At 37.8% G+C, this 17,142-nt stretch overlaps 1 protein-coding gene and 1 non-coding gene across 3 annotated transcripts in view; both read left to right on the top strand.

Moving 5' to 3' along the window:
* Positions 1–17,142, top strand: part of POLA1 (DNA polymerase alpha 1, catalytic subunit) — a 186,038-nt gene that overhangs the window by 26,438 nt on the left and 142,458 nt on the right. For both annotated transcript variants that reach the window (XM_033512207.1, XM_015637371.1), the window contains exons 20-26: positions 232–407; positions 820–949; positions 1,285–1,404; positions 2,492–2,588; positions 3,094–3,218; positions 4,977–5,126; positions 5,354–5,476. In XM_033512207.1, the coding sequence (XP_033368098.1) occupies positions 232–407; positions 820–949; positions 1,285–1,404; positions 2,492–2,588; positions 3,094–3,218; positions 4,977–5,126; positions 5,354–5,476 (921 nt within the window). The remainder of the gene's footprint in view (positions 1–231; positions 408–819; positions 950–1,284; positions 1,405–2,491; positions 2,589–3,093; positions 3,219–4,976; positions 5,127–5,353; positions 5,477–17,142) is intronic.
* Positions 2,799–2,930, top strand: LOC117245354. The gene has a single exon (XR_004499987.1).

The following is a 17,142-nucleotide window of genomic DNA, read 5'->3' as shown; positions in this document are numbered from 1 at the left end:
ATTTCTTAATACCTACATAAAGTGAAAGATACCATGGGCTCCTTTAGAGCATAATTGTAAGTCCTTGAGTATTAGTGGTATTTAATAGAGTATTTGAATACTTAGTGACCTACTGACTTGACTACTGACTTGACTGAGTCCTATAAACGTATATTGAGGGTAGATGTTTTTTGTTAATGTTTGTATGTTTAATTTTATTTGGGTTTTCTCTCCTTATGTAATATGATGAAGGGCCGAGGAGGGTTTGGTGAAAGGAATGCTGCCTGCGGTCGAATGATTTGTGATGTAGAAATTGCTGCTAAAGAACTAATTCGTTGCAAAAGTTACCATTTGTCTGAACTAGTCCACCAGATTTTGAAGACAGAGAAGGTAACAATTCTACCAGAGGAAGTTCGAAATATGTACAGGTATGTTGCTGATCAGGAGTTTTAATCCTCCTTTGGAGAGCAGAGGAGCTGGTTCCCTGACATAAAGTTTTACTTTTGCTTGCTTGATTTGTCATGGGGATGCTGACTTGGCATACTGGGGTTTGAAAAGTACTGTCTTAACATTATAAAATAATGTTTCAAGCTACCTTTGGTGGCTACTGGTGGCTCATGTATGAAGCAAATGGATTTGTGGGAGCATTGGTGTAGACACAGTAACAGGAGATGCAAGGCTGAGTTTTGGGGTGGTTTTTTAATTACAAGAGCTTTCTATAAAGCTCATCAGTTGTGCATTGCAGATATCATGTGTTCTGTACAGCACATGGGTCTAAACTCTACAGACTACAAAGGAGGTTGATTTTACTTTGCTAGGCCATGCTCCTTCTTTCCCCAGTGAGTCTCCTCGCTTACTGTTCATGCTGGAAAACACCTGGATGGATGCCAAGTTCATTCTCCAGATCATGTGTGAGCTGAATGTTCTGCCCCTGGCTCTTCAGATAACAAACATCTCTGGGAATGTCATGGTACATGTTTATTACTTTCCACCATTCTCCACTGCCTCCCCCAAACAGTTCCATGTTTTCTGTGTTTGATTTGCTGGGTTTAATTTCTAAACACTAATTTGAAATGCACTATGCTGTAAATTTTTTGCTGTGATGAGTAGGAGAGTTCAATGTTCTAATCAAGTAATAGTGTAAAACTTCCTTAAAAATACCACATTTCAGTTTTACACATGGTGATGATACAGAATAATACTAGTACTAGGTGAATTTTAATAATTGGAGAACATTGCTTAATCTGTTTTGCTGTCAGTGTTTTCTGTGCTTTTCTTTGAGTTCTCTTTTCACCCCCTCTTTAGTCGAGGACAATGATGGGCGGACGATCTGAACGTAACGAGTTCCTGCTGCTTCATGCCTTTCATGAGAAGGATTACATAGTGCCAGACAAACAAGTTTTCAAAAAGCCTCCACAGAAGCTGGTGGGTCCAGTTTTTCTCTTCCCAATAATTTTTATTTAAAAAAAAGGAAAAAACATTCTTCCATCTTTTGCATGTTATTATTCTGTGGAAACACAAAGAACCCCCAAAGATAACTCAGATATAACTTAATGGTACAGCATATGCTTAATTAAAACATTGATTTTTTTTGTGTGGAATCGATAATGAGAGTGGGACAGTGTAACAGCTTTTCTATTGCATCACAGACCTATAAAAACTTGCTTGTTCTGTTAGTTTAAAATAAAAATAACCTAAGTACTTGTGTGGGGAAACAGTAAAGAAGACAGTCTATATTATTTAATATCTGCATTTACTTATTTTGAGGAACAGTATTTCAAGAAAAACGTGTTATATGGGTTAAATATCCAAAGGTATTAGAAGAAAATTTCTTTGTATAATACCAGTGTAAATAATAATTATAGGAATATCCAGATGTTTGTTAGTGAACAAATTAAAATTTGAGAAAGTATTTGTATTTCACTATATTTTGCTCTTTGGTTTTAAATAAGTTCAACAGCAAACTTGAAAGCAATAATTTCTGTTGATTGTATTGTTGCATCAAAGTGATATTGGAATTCTAAATGATTCAGAATAGAATTAACAATTGGGAGAAGAATTCTTAGTATAACATCACAAATAGCAGAATATTCTTTAGGTCAGTAGTAATGTTTTTATTTGTTTCATTCAAACCCAGCCATTCTTTTTGCAAAATCCACATTTTAATTGTGCAGTCATACCACTTCTAGGTCATGATTTGATTTTTTTCATAGTGTGGACTTTTACAGCCAGTTGGAAAAGGCATTCTGGTGCCATGTTGAATGATGATAATACTTTAATGTCTTTGTAATCTCTTGTTAGCAGTTTTTTCATATCATAGTTGGTTTGAATGCTGTTTTGACATGTAGAGAGCTTTAGTAAGGATCATGATGAAAACACTGTGTTTTGCATGTATTTTAAAAGGAATTCTGCACTGGCTCCCAAATTTGTATTTGACTTGCCAAAAATAACTCCTCTAACATTACAGAAATCTTAGAGACTAGATAATGACTTTCTTAAATGCCAAATGTAGGTGGATGAAGATGAAGATTTTGAAGATCAGAATAAATCAAAGATAGGGAAAAAGAAAGCAGCATATGCTGGGGGCTTAGTCTTGGATCCCAAAGTTGGTAAGATGTGGCAATTTTCTTTCTTCAATGAAGTTAGAGACAGGTGGGTTATATTAATACAGAGAAATTGCAGTGGGAAGTCTGTGTTCGTGTGAGTTTGGTGTTGTGGTTGTGAGGGGAATCTTGTTGCATACAACAAATATCCAACATTGATTGTGGAATTGCTTCTTTTGAGGAGTTAGGACTGTATATTTATGTGTAATTTTCTAATGGACACGTAAGTTTTCTTTCAGTTTCCTCCTCTATGTGGAGAAAACTGTACAAGTGTCCTATAGTAACACAGAAGGTATCTGTTCAACTCTGATGAGTTAATGGGGTTGGATCGTTCCACTTCTGACAGCTTTTTGTAAAGGGCAGTGGTGCATCTCAACAGCTGCTTGAAGAGATTGAGATTCTGGAAATGTGGTACAGTGTGTTACTGTCACTTAAATATTAATTGTGGAGTTGTATGAAGTCCTTTGGGAGACTTGAGTAATTATGACTTTTGTTTCAAACTCTGTTTTAGGTTTTTATGACAAGTTTATTTTGCTTCTCGACTTCAACAGCTTGTACCCATCGATTATTCAGGAGTTCAACATCTGCTTTACCACGGTGCAGCGACTGTCATCAGAAGCACAGAAAAGGGCAGAGGTTTGCTTGCTTTAACTTGTGGCTTAAATTACACTGTCTTAACTTCAGAGTGTTTTCTAGCAATCAGTTCCTTAAGAAACTGTTCTTTTTCACTGTTTTTTTTTTTGGTCCCCTTTCACCTGTAAATAGTGATTCTTGTTTAAAGATATATCATATTAATTTGTGGGTTGGGACTTTTTTGAATATTTTGTGTCTGTCACCTTCCTTTCTGCAATACTCTTATAGAATCTTGGTAAGTTGTCTCCCATCTAGGTATCCTCATGAAACAAGATTTTTACTGAGGCTCTGTGACCCTTTTCAGCCACATGTCTTCCCTAGCAATTTCTGAGCCCCTTTACTAGTTTCATCTTAGCTTGTTAGAGGCTTCTTGAAGTTAAGTTGCTACAGAATTCATGCAACTATACCTGATGGAGGCAGGCAAAAGTCTCATGCTTTCTACAGGAAAGAATATGATTATGATCTCAAGCCTTATTGGACATCAGAAAGTTATGTGTGTGACTTGGGAGGGTGATGATGTGACTGTGTGAGCTGTGGCACCAGCTTCACAAAAACTCATGCTGTTCCAACTATGTTAACACAACTGAAAAACCTGAAGGTACAGTTGGATGTGCTGTTTTATAAGCAGCTGTGTTGGCTCTGGCTTATCCATGACTGGAGAATCTCACTTCCTCAGCTATGCTGAAAACACTTGTTAGTGGAGCTGTGTTGTAAACTGAAGCATTGAGCTGGTCAGGTCTAAAGGTTAATAAACCAGAGGCTTTTATTCTTAACTGGCATCAGCTCAGTTAATTCTTAACTGGAATTAGTTGGTCCTGTAGCAACTGAAATATGAACAAAGTAGCAGAAATGAGGAGACAAGTGTGTGGAGCTGTCAGTAAGTTCCTTCAAGCAGTCTTTGGATTTTCCCTGCTTTCTGAAGTGTGCTTCAATCTGAAGCAGCTAATTTTGATTTCTCTCGCTGTATGATGTTTAATCAGGCTTTGGTGTAATTTCTTGTTACAGTTCTCCTCAGACTGCGTTACTAAACTTTCCAACCTCACCGTGTCTGTATTGCTCTTCCTTTGTACACATCTGTCACTTTCCTTGTGCTTGAAATACCTTTCCATTTTTGCTGATCAACCATTTCTTCAGTCATGCTAAGAAGGTGTCCTTTCTGCTATTTTGCTATAATCAAGAGTTGCTTGGGGTGAAGTTTTTGTTCCACTGCTGTGCTCCCTTTCACTTTTGTCACTTGTATCATTCAAAGTATCAGTTCCACAGACCACATGCTCCTTTTGACATGTCTGAGCACCAAAAGTATGTGATGATAAAAAAGGGGTGGATTTTTCAGCACAGAAAGAATTGCTGTGTGTGTACTTTTCTTTATATTTTTTGAGTTATCTATATATACCTGGGAGTGAGAATGTGTGTTATCTATCTGGATATATATATATATGTATGTATGTATGTATGTATGTACATAAATATATAACACCCAGACTGATTATAAAAAAGACCCTCTTGCTACTGGTCCATGCCTTCCTTGTGTTTCTCCAACAGTGAAACAGTCTTAGGTCCTGTCTCCCACCAGGGGCAAAGTAATACAGTTAAACACTGCAAAAAAACCCTCTCATGCTTGTTCTAAACTGTGCTTCGTGTGCTCTACAGGCATTAGCACAACCTGTATGGTTTTGGTTTCCTCCCCCATGCTTTCCACTTAATGCTTTAAAATCTAATCTTTAAGCAATAAAATGATAAGTAGTGATGATCACTTCACAGGTTGAAGAAGAGGAAGAAATTCCAGAGCTTCCAGACCCATCTCTGGAAATGGGAATTTTGCCTAAAGAAATCAGGAAGCTGGTGGAGAGAAGACGCCAAGTTAAGCAGTTAATGAAACAGCCAGATTTAAATCCTGACCTCTATTTACAGGTGTGTTTTATAGAACTCCGTTGATTTTTCCCCCTTTCCCCTTAAGTGCCCTGATCAGCCTTGTAGAATAGGGATGATTAGTAGTGAGCAGTGATTGTAATGTGCTTTATTTGTAGCCCATCACTGCTGCAGACTGTATAAAAAAGCTGTGAATGTAATTGTGAGCATTAAGTTCTGTTCCCTGATGGCTGTGGTTGGATCATTTTTCTGGTTGTGTTTCTTTTCAGTATGATATCAGACAGAAAGCTTTGAAACTCACTGCTAACAGCATGTATGGCTGCCTGGGATTTTCCTACAGCAGATTCTATGCCAAGCCTTTGGCTGCTTTGGTGACACATAAAGGGAGAGAGGTAAGTCTTTATTCAGGGTATACACATATGTAAAAAGGCTGAATTTAAGCCATCTGCTTTTTTTCAATGAATACAAGAATGGTTTTGTTCTTGAACCTACTTTTGGTTTCAGAACTCTTTAGTTTCTCTTTCTTGTATTGTGAAACTGTTTGGTTTCAATGGGCCAGATTGTGGTGACAACAACAATAACAAAAAATCAAGTCTGCTTTCACATTTTCCATGAATTTCCAGTTGTAGTTGGTGTGTTTGTCTTTGTTTTGGTGGTATACTTCAGCTCTGGGTGAGCTTGCTTGTAGCAAGACTGTCCTGTGGCCTGATACGACTTCCTAAAACCCTGAAGTTTGTGATAGGGCTAATTAATCATGGAGGCAATGGATTATGTATCAGGGCTTATTTTTGGAAACTGTTTGTTCCTTAAAATAAGGTTTATCATTAGCCTCAAATTTTATTTTAGGAGTTGCACTTCATAGGCAAAACTACTCCTGCTATTGATTAGGATGTTAGCTCAGTACAGACCACATTGGTTTTGTCCCTGCGGGAAAAATAATCTTTAATGATCCAAAACATACCACTGATATATATTTATTGTCTTAAAACATAATGATGTTTAATATTAGTTCTTTATAAAAGAGAATACCAAGCATGAGTCTGCAGAGGTGCCAGGAACAGTTGTGTCAGGATGGCTGGTCAGCCTTTTGGTTGATCAGGGAGAGGGATGAGGTCACATCCCTGTTTACTGGATCATCCTCCCTGTCATGTGAGGGCACACCCACTTCACAATTCCCATCTCAATTGCATGGGGGTGTTTTATTTCTGGCAACACATCCTTGTTTTTAATTATCTTCCTATCTAAACAGCTCTCTAGAGAGAAACCCACATTTGCCATCTTCCCAATTTATGTAAGCAGTTGTGTTTAACCTTACGCATCTGTTTAACTCAGAAATAATTTCCCAGTTTGGTAACTGCAAATGGGCCATGGAGCCATGTGAATCCAGAAGTTAGTATTTCCTTTAACAAGGTATTGTGTTTGTTGATGTAAGATTCAAGCTCATTGTCTGTGAGGTTGGTATGCAAAGCAGATGAGTATCATAGCTTTATATTTTCTAGTGGTATTTTAAAAGTAATGAACTTTTTTTTTTTTTTTCAATGATCTCCATATGTCATATGGACCACCTGCCACAAACCTGGTATTCTGTGGATTCTTAAGCTTTTGGCCTCTGTTAAGATTGGGAAATACTTTTTATTTGCACACAGAGTTTATTCTCATTTGTCTGTAATGTATCAGTTATGAGATAGCTATGTGAAATTCTGGTGTTTCTGCTTTATGTTCTAGAGTGATGGTGAAATGGGGACATCCTAATAGGTGCTACAGAATGTGCTAGGGAGTTAAGAGATGGTTTCTCTTACATAGTTGATCTTTGGTTGGGCAGGATTTCTTACCTCTTAAATTCTGGTGGTGCTGGACCTGTGCTGGCTTCTGCTGAGCCTTTGCACACATTTGAGTTTTTGCCACAGAAGATGACACGAAGATGCCTTGGTTTTCAGTTGTTGTTGTGTTTGGGTTTTTTAATTTTTTTTTAAAAATTGAAATATCTAATCTTAAAAGTTAAAATTAAATTTAATTAAAAATTTAATTTAAGTTTTTATATTAGTCTTTTTATTCGTAGGTTTCTTCTCACCTCTCAGTTCTAATATAAAAGAAGTGAATGTTAAGTATCTGGAGGTTTAGGTTCTCTATGGGAAAAGGTTAATTCAAAAGTAACTATTATGGAAAATTTATGGTCTAAATTTAAATGGCCTTTTCTGATGATCAGCAATTAATGCCTTTTTGTTTTTTTTAATGTTGTCAAGGGCACCTGAGTAAATGCAGGTAGGCTTGTAGAAGTCTAAGGGGGAAAAATAGTGTGTGGGATGAAAACTGAACTTAATATTTTCACTAACACAATTACAGTTCAGTCATAAGTCTTAGCAGAATAATTGAAAACGGGAAATATGTATTTCATGTTGAAGTTGTTAAAGCTCATCCTAGCATTAAGTTTTAATGTAGCTGAGAATGAGTTTTGATGAGTCCTGTAAATTGATGTTTTCAACTATGTGGCTGACAACCTTTCCACTGAAGCTGTGGGAAGATGGAAGCACCTGATGCAAAGTGAGGAGTACCATGTCTCCTGGACCTGACTTCTCTCTGTGGTTTGGAGATGCTGGTGCAGTAAAAGCAGTGGAGCTGCCATTGGGCTCCTTATGGTGACTAAAAATACTTGTAATTACACATTGCCGTTATAAAAACTTGTATGTGACTATATTAGTAGAACCTGACATGTTCACTTAGTTTTGATGGCAGAAGTATTAAATATGGTGTGGAAAGGCCATTTTTAAAAAGCCAGAAGATTGAAGTAGATGATCCTTAGGGTCCATTCTACAGTTCTGTGACTGTGTGATCCATAAAAGCTCAATTCTCCTCGGTCAGCTCTAGAGAGGTAATAGAGGGACTGTGCTTGATTTTGGTTTTCCTTCAGCCAGGGAATAGAAATGTAGCAAAGGCCTGCATCCCTGGCCACGGGCAGGCTGGATCCAGCAGAGTTTATCCTGTCGTCACTCCAGGGACCACGCGGTGTACGAGGGGACAGTGTGATAATGGCGGGCAGTGTTCGCTAGATGGCGATAGAGACCTGGAGATCCTTAATCAATTAGCACTCATTTGTGTCAGAAGTGTTTCAACGTTGATTATCGGGTTTTTCGAACGGGTCTTCCTTGTTTTTCATTTGTGGGTAATCTTTAACAGGGGCATACCAGTGTGAATTTGTCAGAATTTAGGTGTCACAGGCAGGCTGCTAAATTCTGATGTGTTTTAAAAAAAAAAAAAGGCGAGAATTTGGGGTGGAAGTGAGTAAAAACTATAGCTCAGATTTGTTTGCCCATTTTGGCAAGTGCAAGTATTTTTATCTTTTGACTGTAAGAAATGCCTCAGTTCAGCAAAAAATCTGCATTTGCCAGCCATTGATTGGGCATGGGTTAGAGGGATTCCTGGACCTTCCCCTCCACCCCCCCATGTTAGTCAGCCTTTGCCTGGACATTACTCTTGTTGTAACTATAGCAGTTGCTTGCATGGAAAAGTAATAGGAAAATATTTAATATATTTTTAGCTGTCCTTTAATGTAATTTAACAACTGGAAACAAGATGAGTTGGAGCTGTACAACCAGCCAGCTCTGCACCAGCAGGCAGTGTCGGGTCATGCCGTTCTAGCCTCTCTAAAGGACAAGCCTTTTGATGAAGTGTCAGTTGTCTGGTTTCCTAAATGCAGGATGCCGTTTGCTGCAGGATTTTCCTACAGGACAGCAAAGTTGTTGAGAGAATTTTAAACTGTAGACAGCTTGCTTGCTAATGGCTTTCACTCAAAGCTGAGGCCTTTTCCAGGTACTTGCTTTTTTTCCATGTTGTTTTTTGCTGTTGCATATTTTTGCCCAAGCAACTTGCCTTTGAAAGGAAAACGCCACATTTGCTGTTTTCAGTAGTGCTGACAGGTAGACCTAGTGTTCAAATATGCAAAATAAAAGGGGGAAAGAGGCAATTGGGTTAATTCCAACTTTCTCATTCAGATCCTTTAGATATATTCTCAATTAATAATTAGTTTAAGGCCCTGGCAGTCAAAAGGAAAGAATAAAAGCATGTTATTGCTGTAGTCTGGGAGAAGAATGGATGAGGGAGGAGAAAAATGAAGTGGAGAAAGATGAGCTCATTTAAAAAAAATTAAGGGCAGGTAAGCAGGTTAATGGCTGTCTACTGTAATTATGATCTGTAAAGAAATCCAGGCATTTCCTTTTTTTTTTAAAGTCTTGTTCATCCAGGGAAAATGATCATCAGCTGCTTTATCTTGATTGCGCCTAAAGCATTGGTTATACAGCCTGCAAGAGCTGTCACGTGAATGGGGCAATTGACAGACTCCTGGTTTCTTCCATATTGTACTGTGGGAGAAAGAGGATTGCTAAAAGAGGGAAAGCAGCCTCCTAATGTCTTGTTATCAGCATGCCATCTATATTTAAACAGGGAGTGCAATATCAATATAACAATTTTGGAAGACATGGAACTTGATGGCAAAAGGCTAGGCAAAGAGTTTCTAATTGCTTTTAAATATAAGAATGGCAACTCAAAATCTTGGGAGAAATAGTGCTAAATTGCTGCATTGTCCCAAAATGGGAACTGTTGGGGTTAAATCATTTGCTGCTGTTGTTAGGTTTAGCATTGTGTGTGCAACTGTGAGCCTGTGAAAAAGCTATGTATGTTACTCTGCATGCTGATATCCAAAACAAGTTACGAGTAGACAAGGAGAGGCTGCATACAATCTGGAAATGTGAACTGAGTACCAAGTAGTAGAAAAATTGTGGAGCATCTTCACATTTGTTGAAATATTATTGGTAGTCAAGTGCAGGAGATGACATCTGGTCTAATACAGACTTTAGCATCTCCAAGGAGAGGAAATGAAACATTTAAATTAAGAAGAATGGCCAGAATATTTTGGGTGAGGAGGAAATTAATGAGAAAGGAAAAAACATATTTTATTTTACTTTATTTTATTTTGGATGATGTGGTGTTTTTTTTCTGTTCTGAACATAAAGCTTTTATTTAATGGGTATTCACCAAGAAATGTTTAGGAAGATTGATCAGATTCAGATTGATTGTACAGCAAGTCAGATGAATAGAGAGACTTTTTTTTTTTTTTTTGTGCTATTACAAGAGGTGTGGTGCCTCTCACTTCCTGACTGCTGATTTCTGTGATGGGTTATAGCAATTGCATGGCCCCATGGTGAGTTAGATCAGCCTGGTGATCTAAGTTGAAAACTAACTCCAGAGGAAAACCAAATTGATTTCAGTTGGATCAATGGCTCAGTGACTCACTGCATACTCTGAGAGCTGGTGGAAAGGAGGAGATTGGAAAGTGGGGGCAGGCCCAGTGTGGGATGTAAGGGGTCAGACATGACCAGCCATTTTTCAGGTCATACCTGACTGTGAAACTGTGGGGTTACTGTTAATATGATAACACATGGAGGTTTTCTTTGGTCGTTGCTTTCTTTCTTCTGTACTTTTGATTTTTTTACTATGGTTTCCTATATTGTAATTTTTTCCCATCCTTCTAAAAGACACAGATTTTTATTGCCTCATATCTTGACCTGACTGACTAGGTAACAACAAGATATTCCTCACCCAGAATTGTGGTGAAACTGAGAACCAGAGTACTGGGAAGAGCAGGATCTCTGGAACATTCTCTGTATCTGAGCTGGAACAGGATGCCCCCTTTTAGAAGCTGTATGTGTTGGGTAGAGAGCTGACACCTCAAGATCAGGAGAACTAGAAATGTCTCAATATATCCCATGGTAACAGGAAAGACTCTCAGGTGTTCAGTAAAGTATTGGGGAATGCACTTGAATCCTGCACCCTCCAAAGTCCGCCATGCTTCAGCTTCAGAATTACTGACGAAATTTTTTCAACTTGTCTAGAATATTGTGGGGATGAACAGAGATCCTTCATGGTTCTCTCATAGAGATGCCTTCTTAAAGGGAGCCACAGTAGCACGGGTGCTTCAGTGTGAAGGTTGAGAGCTTCAGCAGCATCACACCACCATTTATAAACTGCCTTGGTTCTGTCTTCAAACACATTTGTTTTTCAATCCCCCATGTTAAGGTTAAACAAATACAAATGCTAACTGATGCTCTAATATTTTTTCCAGGCTCTATATTTGTTAGCACTACATATCTTTGCAGTATGAATTTTCTTAGTTCATTAGTAGCTTGTCAAAAAATACTTGGGGTTTTGAGACTTCCACAATAGTTGCTCTTTAGTATCTTATTGCCTCACTCATTTGTGTCATGCATTTATCTTAAATTGGATGTTGGCTTGTTCTAGAAACCCTGGGCTTGGATACCTAGATGGTAATAAAGTTTTTGAAATAAAAGATACTTCAAACAGGAGTTAAAAATAATTTTCGTTTTCAAGCACTATTCCTAAGAGGGTAGAAAAACAGTGTAACTGAAGTGTCTGTCTCCCACGAGACTTAAAATAAATATTCATACTGTCCTTCAAAGATATGACACCTTGATCTCATCATCAGAAATTTTCCTATATTTCTTGGGAATCTTGCCCACTGTGCGAAAGCTGATTTTTTCACCACAAATTCTATTAGGAGCTTTTAGTTTCATCCACAGTTGAAATGATCTGTTCTTTTTCCTCTTGGATTAATACTCATTTGAGCCTAGTAGGTCTGTTCCTTTCAGGTAGTGGTTTCAGGATGGTCATGATCCTACTTTGACATATAGGAAGAGACTAAAAGCTGGGGTTCCTTTACTCTGGAAAAAAAATTTCAAGAATGGAATTAACTGATCTTCAACAGCCTAAAGGGGGATGTCTAGAAGAAGCCAGACTCTTGCCAGAGAGGCACAGTCTTGCACCAGGCAGGCTAGCCCTGTCTGGGGCCAGAGGTTGGGTTAAATGACGTCCAGAAATCCCTTCAAACCAAAGTTGGTTTATAACCATCAGTTTAAAAGTTCCTTTAATTCTCACTGAGATTTATCACCAAGGTCAGCAAGATCCAACCGATGAAACTTGTCACTTGAAGGGAAGAAAACTGGAAGAATGAAGATCTGTCAGCAGTGATACTTGTTCTTACCAAGCTGTTTTGGTTTCAGGGCTAAAAAAATAATGTTTGAATACTTTGAATGCAGGTTTTATTGTACAGATTAGTTTGTGTGGTCTCCTGCATGTTACGTCCTTTCACTGGGCCTGTGCCAAGATTCATTGGCTTAATTTAGAAGATAAGCATGAACAGCTTATGCTATTTTCAGCACTGAAATATACTTATGAGACAGATGAAAGAGTTTAAGACCTTTATTTATCTGTGAAAGATGGACTGTCTCTGCTGCTGCAGGTACAATACCTTATAAGGATATAGGAGATCTTGGTGGGCAGCATCAAGAATTCTGGTTGGAACAAAGGACTCTGGAGAAGTAGGTGTAGTTTAACAAGATGGGGTATACCTGATCTCTTACCATAAGCAAAGAAGGTTGTAAGTCAGGCATACAGCCTAAGGTTAATTGTTCTGACTCCCTTTGTTGTAGAAAGACAGCAGTGTCAAAACTGGGTGAAATAAATCCCCCAAATTTTAGAGATTGATCAGTGATTGTGGGACACTAGCATTATGCTTACTTTGTTGGCTTTCATTCCAGCAGTTGTACATGATGTAACGCAGGAGATGTTGCTGGTGTTTGTGATGTCTTTAGCTTCAGACTATGCCTTTTATCACATACAGGTAATGTTCCAGAGAGAAGGATTAAATTATGTATGTTGATATCTGCTTTACAATTTGATACTCATTTTTGCTAATTTGAACCACTAGGAGTAGTTGCTCCATAAAATCCTATTCCAACACCTGGATTAGTTAAAAAAAATAAAATAAAATACCCATTTCCCTTTACGGTTAATCCTTCTCTGTTTCCATGTTTTAACTGGCAGCCTTTAGAAAGACCAAGAAATAGTTCTTTAGTTTGTTGGGGGTGGGAAGTGGTTCCCACTTGTGTACTTGATACTTGAGTACTTGAGTGTTTGGCTTGATAACCAAATCACTGAAATGATTTGGTTATCAAGCAGTGCTCATCAAAAACATGGAATGATGGGACATTATTTGAACCCTACTGCAGGGTTTAGTACCTGACAGCCACTTCTCTGTGAGCTTGTGCTAGTCTTGGTAGTTACACAAGACTGGAGAAACTGTTGAATTTTGGATTCTGAGGATTGATAAGCCTTGGTTTAAAAAAAATAAAAGAAAGGCAAAAAGCATTAATGCTTTCTTTGAAATTATTTGCCTACTTCATGAAACAGAGAAGAAATTCCAATGTTTGAAGTATTGGAAGTTACCAGAAAGTAGGGCAATGTAATAATCTGCTTTGATGAAGTTCAGGGTCATATTTCCTGAAATGACTGGGTAAGCATAGAGGAGAGCTTGCAGTACAAACACCTTTTTTTGTTTGTTTGTTTGTGTTTTGTTTGTTTGTTTGTTTTAATCCAAGGAAAGTGAATCTGCTGAACAGTTGCCAGGGACAAGGACAGCCATTCTAAACTAAAGGCTCTATACTTGGGCTGTTTTGCCCTTCTGACTTGTTTGGTTCTCTGACTTGTTCTGTGTGCGTTGCCATTTTATTAGGCATGACGACACTTTGCACACTAAAAATTTCTTTCCTGTTTTGCCTGACTTCAGTGCAAAAAGTATTTTCAGTGTGAACTTCAGTTTTCTTCCTTGATGCTTTTATTTTTTTCTGGAATATTGATCTGTCGCAAGCTTTGTGCAGGAATTTGGAATTAGCAAGTAGAAGACTGATGTAAAACCATATGAACGTCTTAGTCGTGTGCTGGAGTGTATGTGGTTTGTTTTGTTCTTGTTTGTTTTGTTCTGGTTGGAATTTTACTTGAAATTTATTTACTTGGAATTTTATGTTGAATCTAGAACTTCCTTGGTTGTACCCTTTGATTTTTGAACAAACCAGATTTAAATCAATGACAGCTGATGTTCTGGTTTTCACGTGACTGCCTTAATTTCTTCCCTTGCCTCCCCATCTCCCTCAGAACTCACTATCATCTTTGAACTTTGAATGTAAATACCATTTTTGTATTTGCTCAGAAATCTTTTGGTTTCTTTAAATTGTAATTGCACCTCTGCCTTGATGTTTTAATATGTATCATACCTGGGTTTTTTGGTTCAATGCATAGCTTCATATTTTTCAACTCAAGAGTTAGAAGTAGTTCATCCTGGGGATAAAGGAAAATCAATGAAAAGCCCGTACTTAGACTGAGAACCCCTGCAGAAAGCTTTGATTAGAGAAAAGCTTCAGATCTAACTCTTGCACACAATTGTCCATCAGGTGGCCAGTCATTTTTGTGTGTATGACTGTGTGCCACAAATGTTAGGGACGGAAAAAGGTCTGTTACATCATGTAGTTCATCTTCCGCAAGGTATATAGTCCCTTCAGCAGAGACACACCTCTTGATGAATTTTATTGTTGTTGTTGAAGACTGTTGTCCTTCAAAAAGTCACTACTAATTTTAATGTTGCAGTGTTTTGATCTGACTGCTTTTTGTGATCACTGATTTTTAATAGATTTGGAAGATGAGCCTGCCTTCAGTAGGAATGAGTTAATTGACAGGTGTCCTGAAGTTCTGCATTCTTGGCAGTGGTCCAGGATGACAGAGCATTAATGACTTAGAAACTGCTATTCCTCCCTGGTGAAAGCATTGGAGGAAATCTGTGAAGTTATTAACTACTACTCTCTTCTAACAGATTGTGAGAAGATCATTATGGCATCTAATTAATTGAGATTACCTCCTTTATGCAGAATGTTTGGGTTTTTTTAAATTCCTTTACATGCTGTCTTATGACTTGCACTATTAGTTTTTTTTCCCTCTTCAGTGTTCTGGATGGTTACTCTGAGGATTTGAGTAAGGGATCATGTTCCTATCTCTGTGTGGTGTAATTAGCACAGCTATTTAAATGTTATCTGGAACCCATTTACCCAATCTGTCAGTTGCTGCTTAGTTCAGTGGAAATGCTTTTATGTAAATCACAGAACAATACTTCTGACTTGTAACAAGATTGGGCTGAATTTAGGGAACTGAAACACTTCATCCTGGAATAAAAATGTCTTGCTGAATCAAGGGTAGATTATGAAAGCTGCCACTTTTAAAAAGTGTATTATGCTAACATATGTATATGTATAAATTGAATTAGCTGTGATACTCCTACAGTGAGAAACTTCCCACTGATTCTAAAAAATTTAAGAAAAAGCTGACACACATGAAATTTTCCTCCCAATTTGCATGCTAGCTCTTCAGCTGGTCTTAGAATATTTGGAATTGAGGCCAGGTGGGGTGCAGGGCTGATGCTTTCATTTTAATTCCTAGTAAGTTCTTAATGAAAATAGTTTATTCTGTGGCTCAGAGATAGTTGCATTTTATAGTAATCTAGTGGGATTTATAATGATTCAATTGCTTTTAGGCTTCTGTGGAAGATAACCACATTTTTTTTTGTTCCATTCAAATGAAAATAACTTTCCCTCTCACCCTCCTTCAGTGTGCTGGTCTTTATCATCCCATATTTTGGTGGGAGATCTTGAACTTGAAGAAAATAATTACAAAAGTTTCTCTTCTTTCATATATGAGCAGCTCATGTAGCTCTGGATTTTCTTCAGAAGGATGGGCTTTTGACATGGTGACCAAGGAAAGATTAATTAACTGTGGCTTTTGTTTGCCTGTCTCAATTTTCAGCCTGGAGTGTAAGCTTGTGTCACTTTGGTCTGTTATAAATACTGTGTTAAATTACAGCAATTTTTTTTTAAGAAACTGTTTGATTTTTTGCCAGGGATTCCTGAGCCATTTAGTAAGAGTTAGAGGGATCCTATTCCTTCTCTGAAAATCAGTGCCAATTTTGGACTGCGCAGCTGTCCCAATTTCCTTTTTATTAATTTTCACTCTAGGAGTAAATTTTTGTTGTCTGATGTTTATTTTATTAGCATATTTAAAGTCAGCTATTTCCTTCCCCACATAGCTCTTGCTTTTCTTTTCTCCCCTTCTGGTTTTTTATTTTCTTTAACATGGAAAAAGAAACAGATCTTCCAGAGGAGATCTGATGGTAAAGCAGTATGAAGTGGCATTCATTTGACTATTCCAGAAATGATCCTTCTGTTATTCCATACAGCTCTGCATAGCTTTTGGCTCAGCTGGTTTGCATAATAGGGGATAGCCTCCCTGCTAAGCCAAGCAACTCCTCTTTGCTTTGAAGAGCATGTCAGGCATGTGTGGTAGTAGATTATCACAATTATCAAGTATCAGTACTGACTTAGTATTTGTCCCTGGCCTTTTCCATCTTAACTTAAGGAAAGTCTGTTCTGTGACTGTCTGTCAGCCCCTCTCTCTGAGAGGAACTGTGGTTAGTAGTTTATTAATAGTTTGTGTTGTACATAGACCATCACAGACTTGCTGTGTAGCCCTTGAGAACGAAGGGGTGTTTTGCAGTGTTATATAGACAAGATGTTCCTTTCATCATTTAATCTCTTTGGACAGGTAGTGTTGGAAGCAGGCATTGTTAATGGGTTTGTTATGACTCAGTCAGTTTTTCTTAACTTTAAAAAAAACCCCAACAAACTTTTTGAATGCTTTGCATAATACAGACTTAGTGGGTGTTGTCTTTAATTTTTGGTATTTGTGTCGTGGCCAGTAGTTGTTTTAGTACTACAGTTATCCACCATAAAGAGACCAGCTATACTTGTTCCCTAGAAGGAAGACTTGATGCTCTCTGAGGTTCTGACCTGTTAGAATGAACATTGGGAGAGATGGAATTTGGGAAAACCCTAGCCAGTATGCATATGCATATTGAAGAAACTCTTTTACATGTTCTGCTTTTAACTGCTCTTAAAATGAAATGGAATCTGTCTTTAAATATTAAGTTGGCTATCCTTAGTGTCTGGAGAAAGAAACTAGCATGAGTTGCAGATAGATTTTCTTATATGGCAAGTAGTTTGTTTTCTTTCTGTTATAATTTCTGTTTTTCTCTTTCCTCTTTTCCATGTTTCCTTCCCAAACCAGTACTTGAATGTGCTTCTTGGTGCATGCTTGCTTGGGGGTAGGGGTG

This window comes from Parus major, chromosome 1 (genome assembly GCF_001522545.3).
Source record: "Parus major isolate Abel chromosome 1, Parus_major1.1, whole genome shotgun sequence".
NCBI lineage: Eukaryota > Metazoa > Chordata > Aves > Passeriformes > Paridae > Parus > Parus major.
The sequence above is the reverse complement of the archived record's forward strand: the minus strand, read 5'-3'. Positions and strand labels throughout refer to the sequence as shown.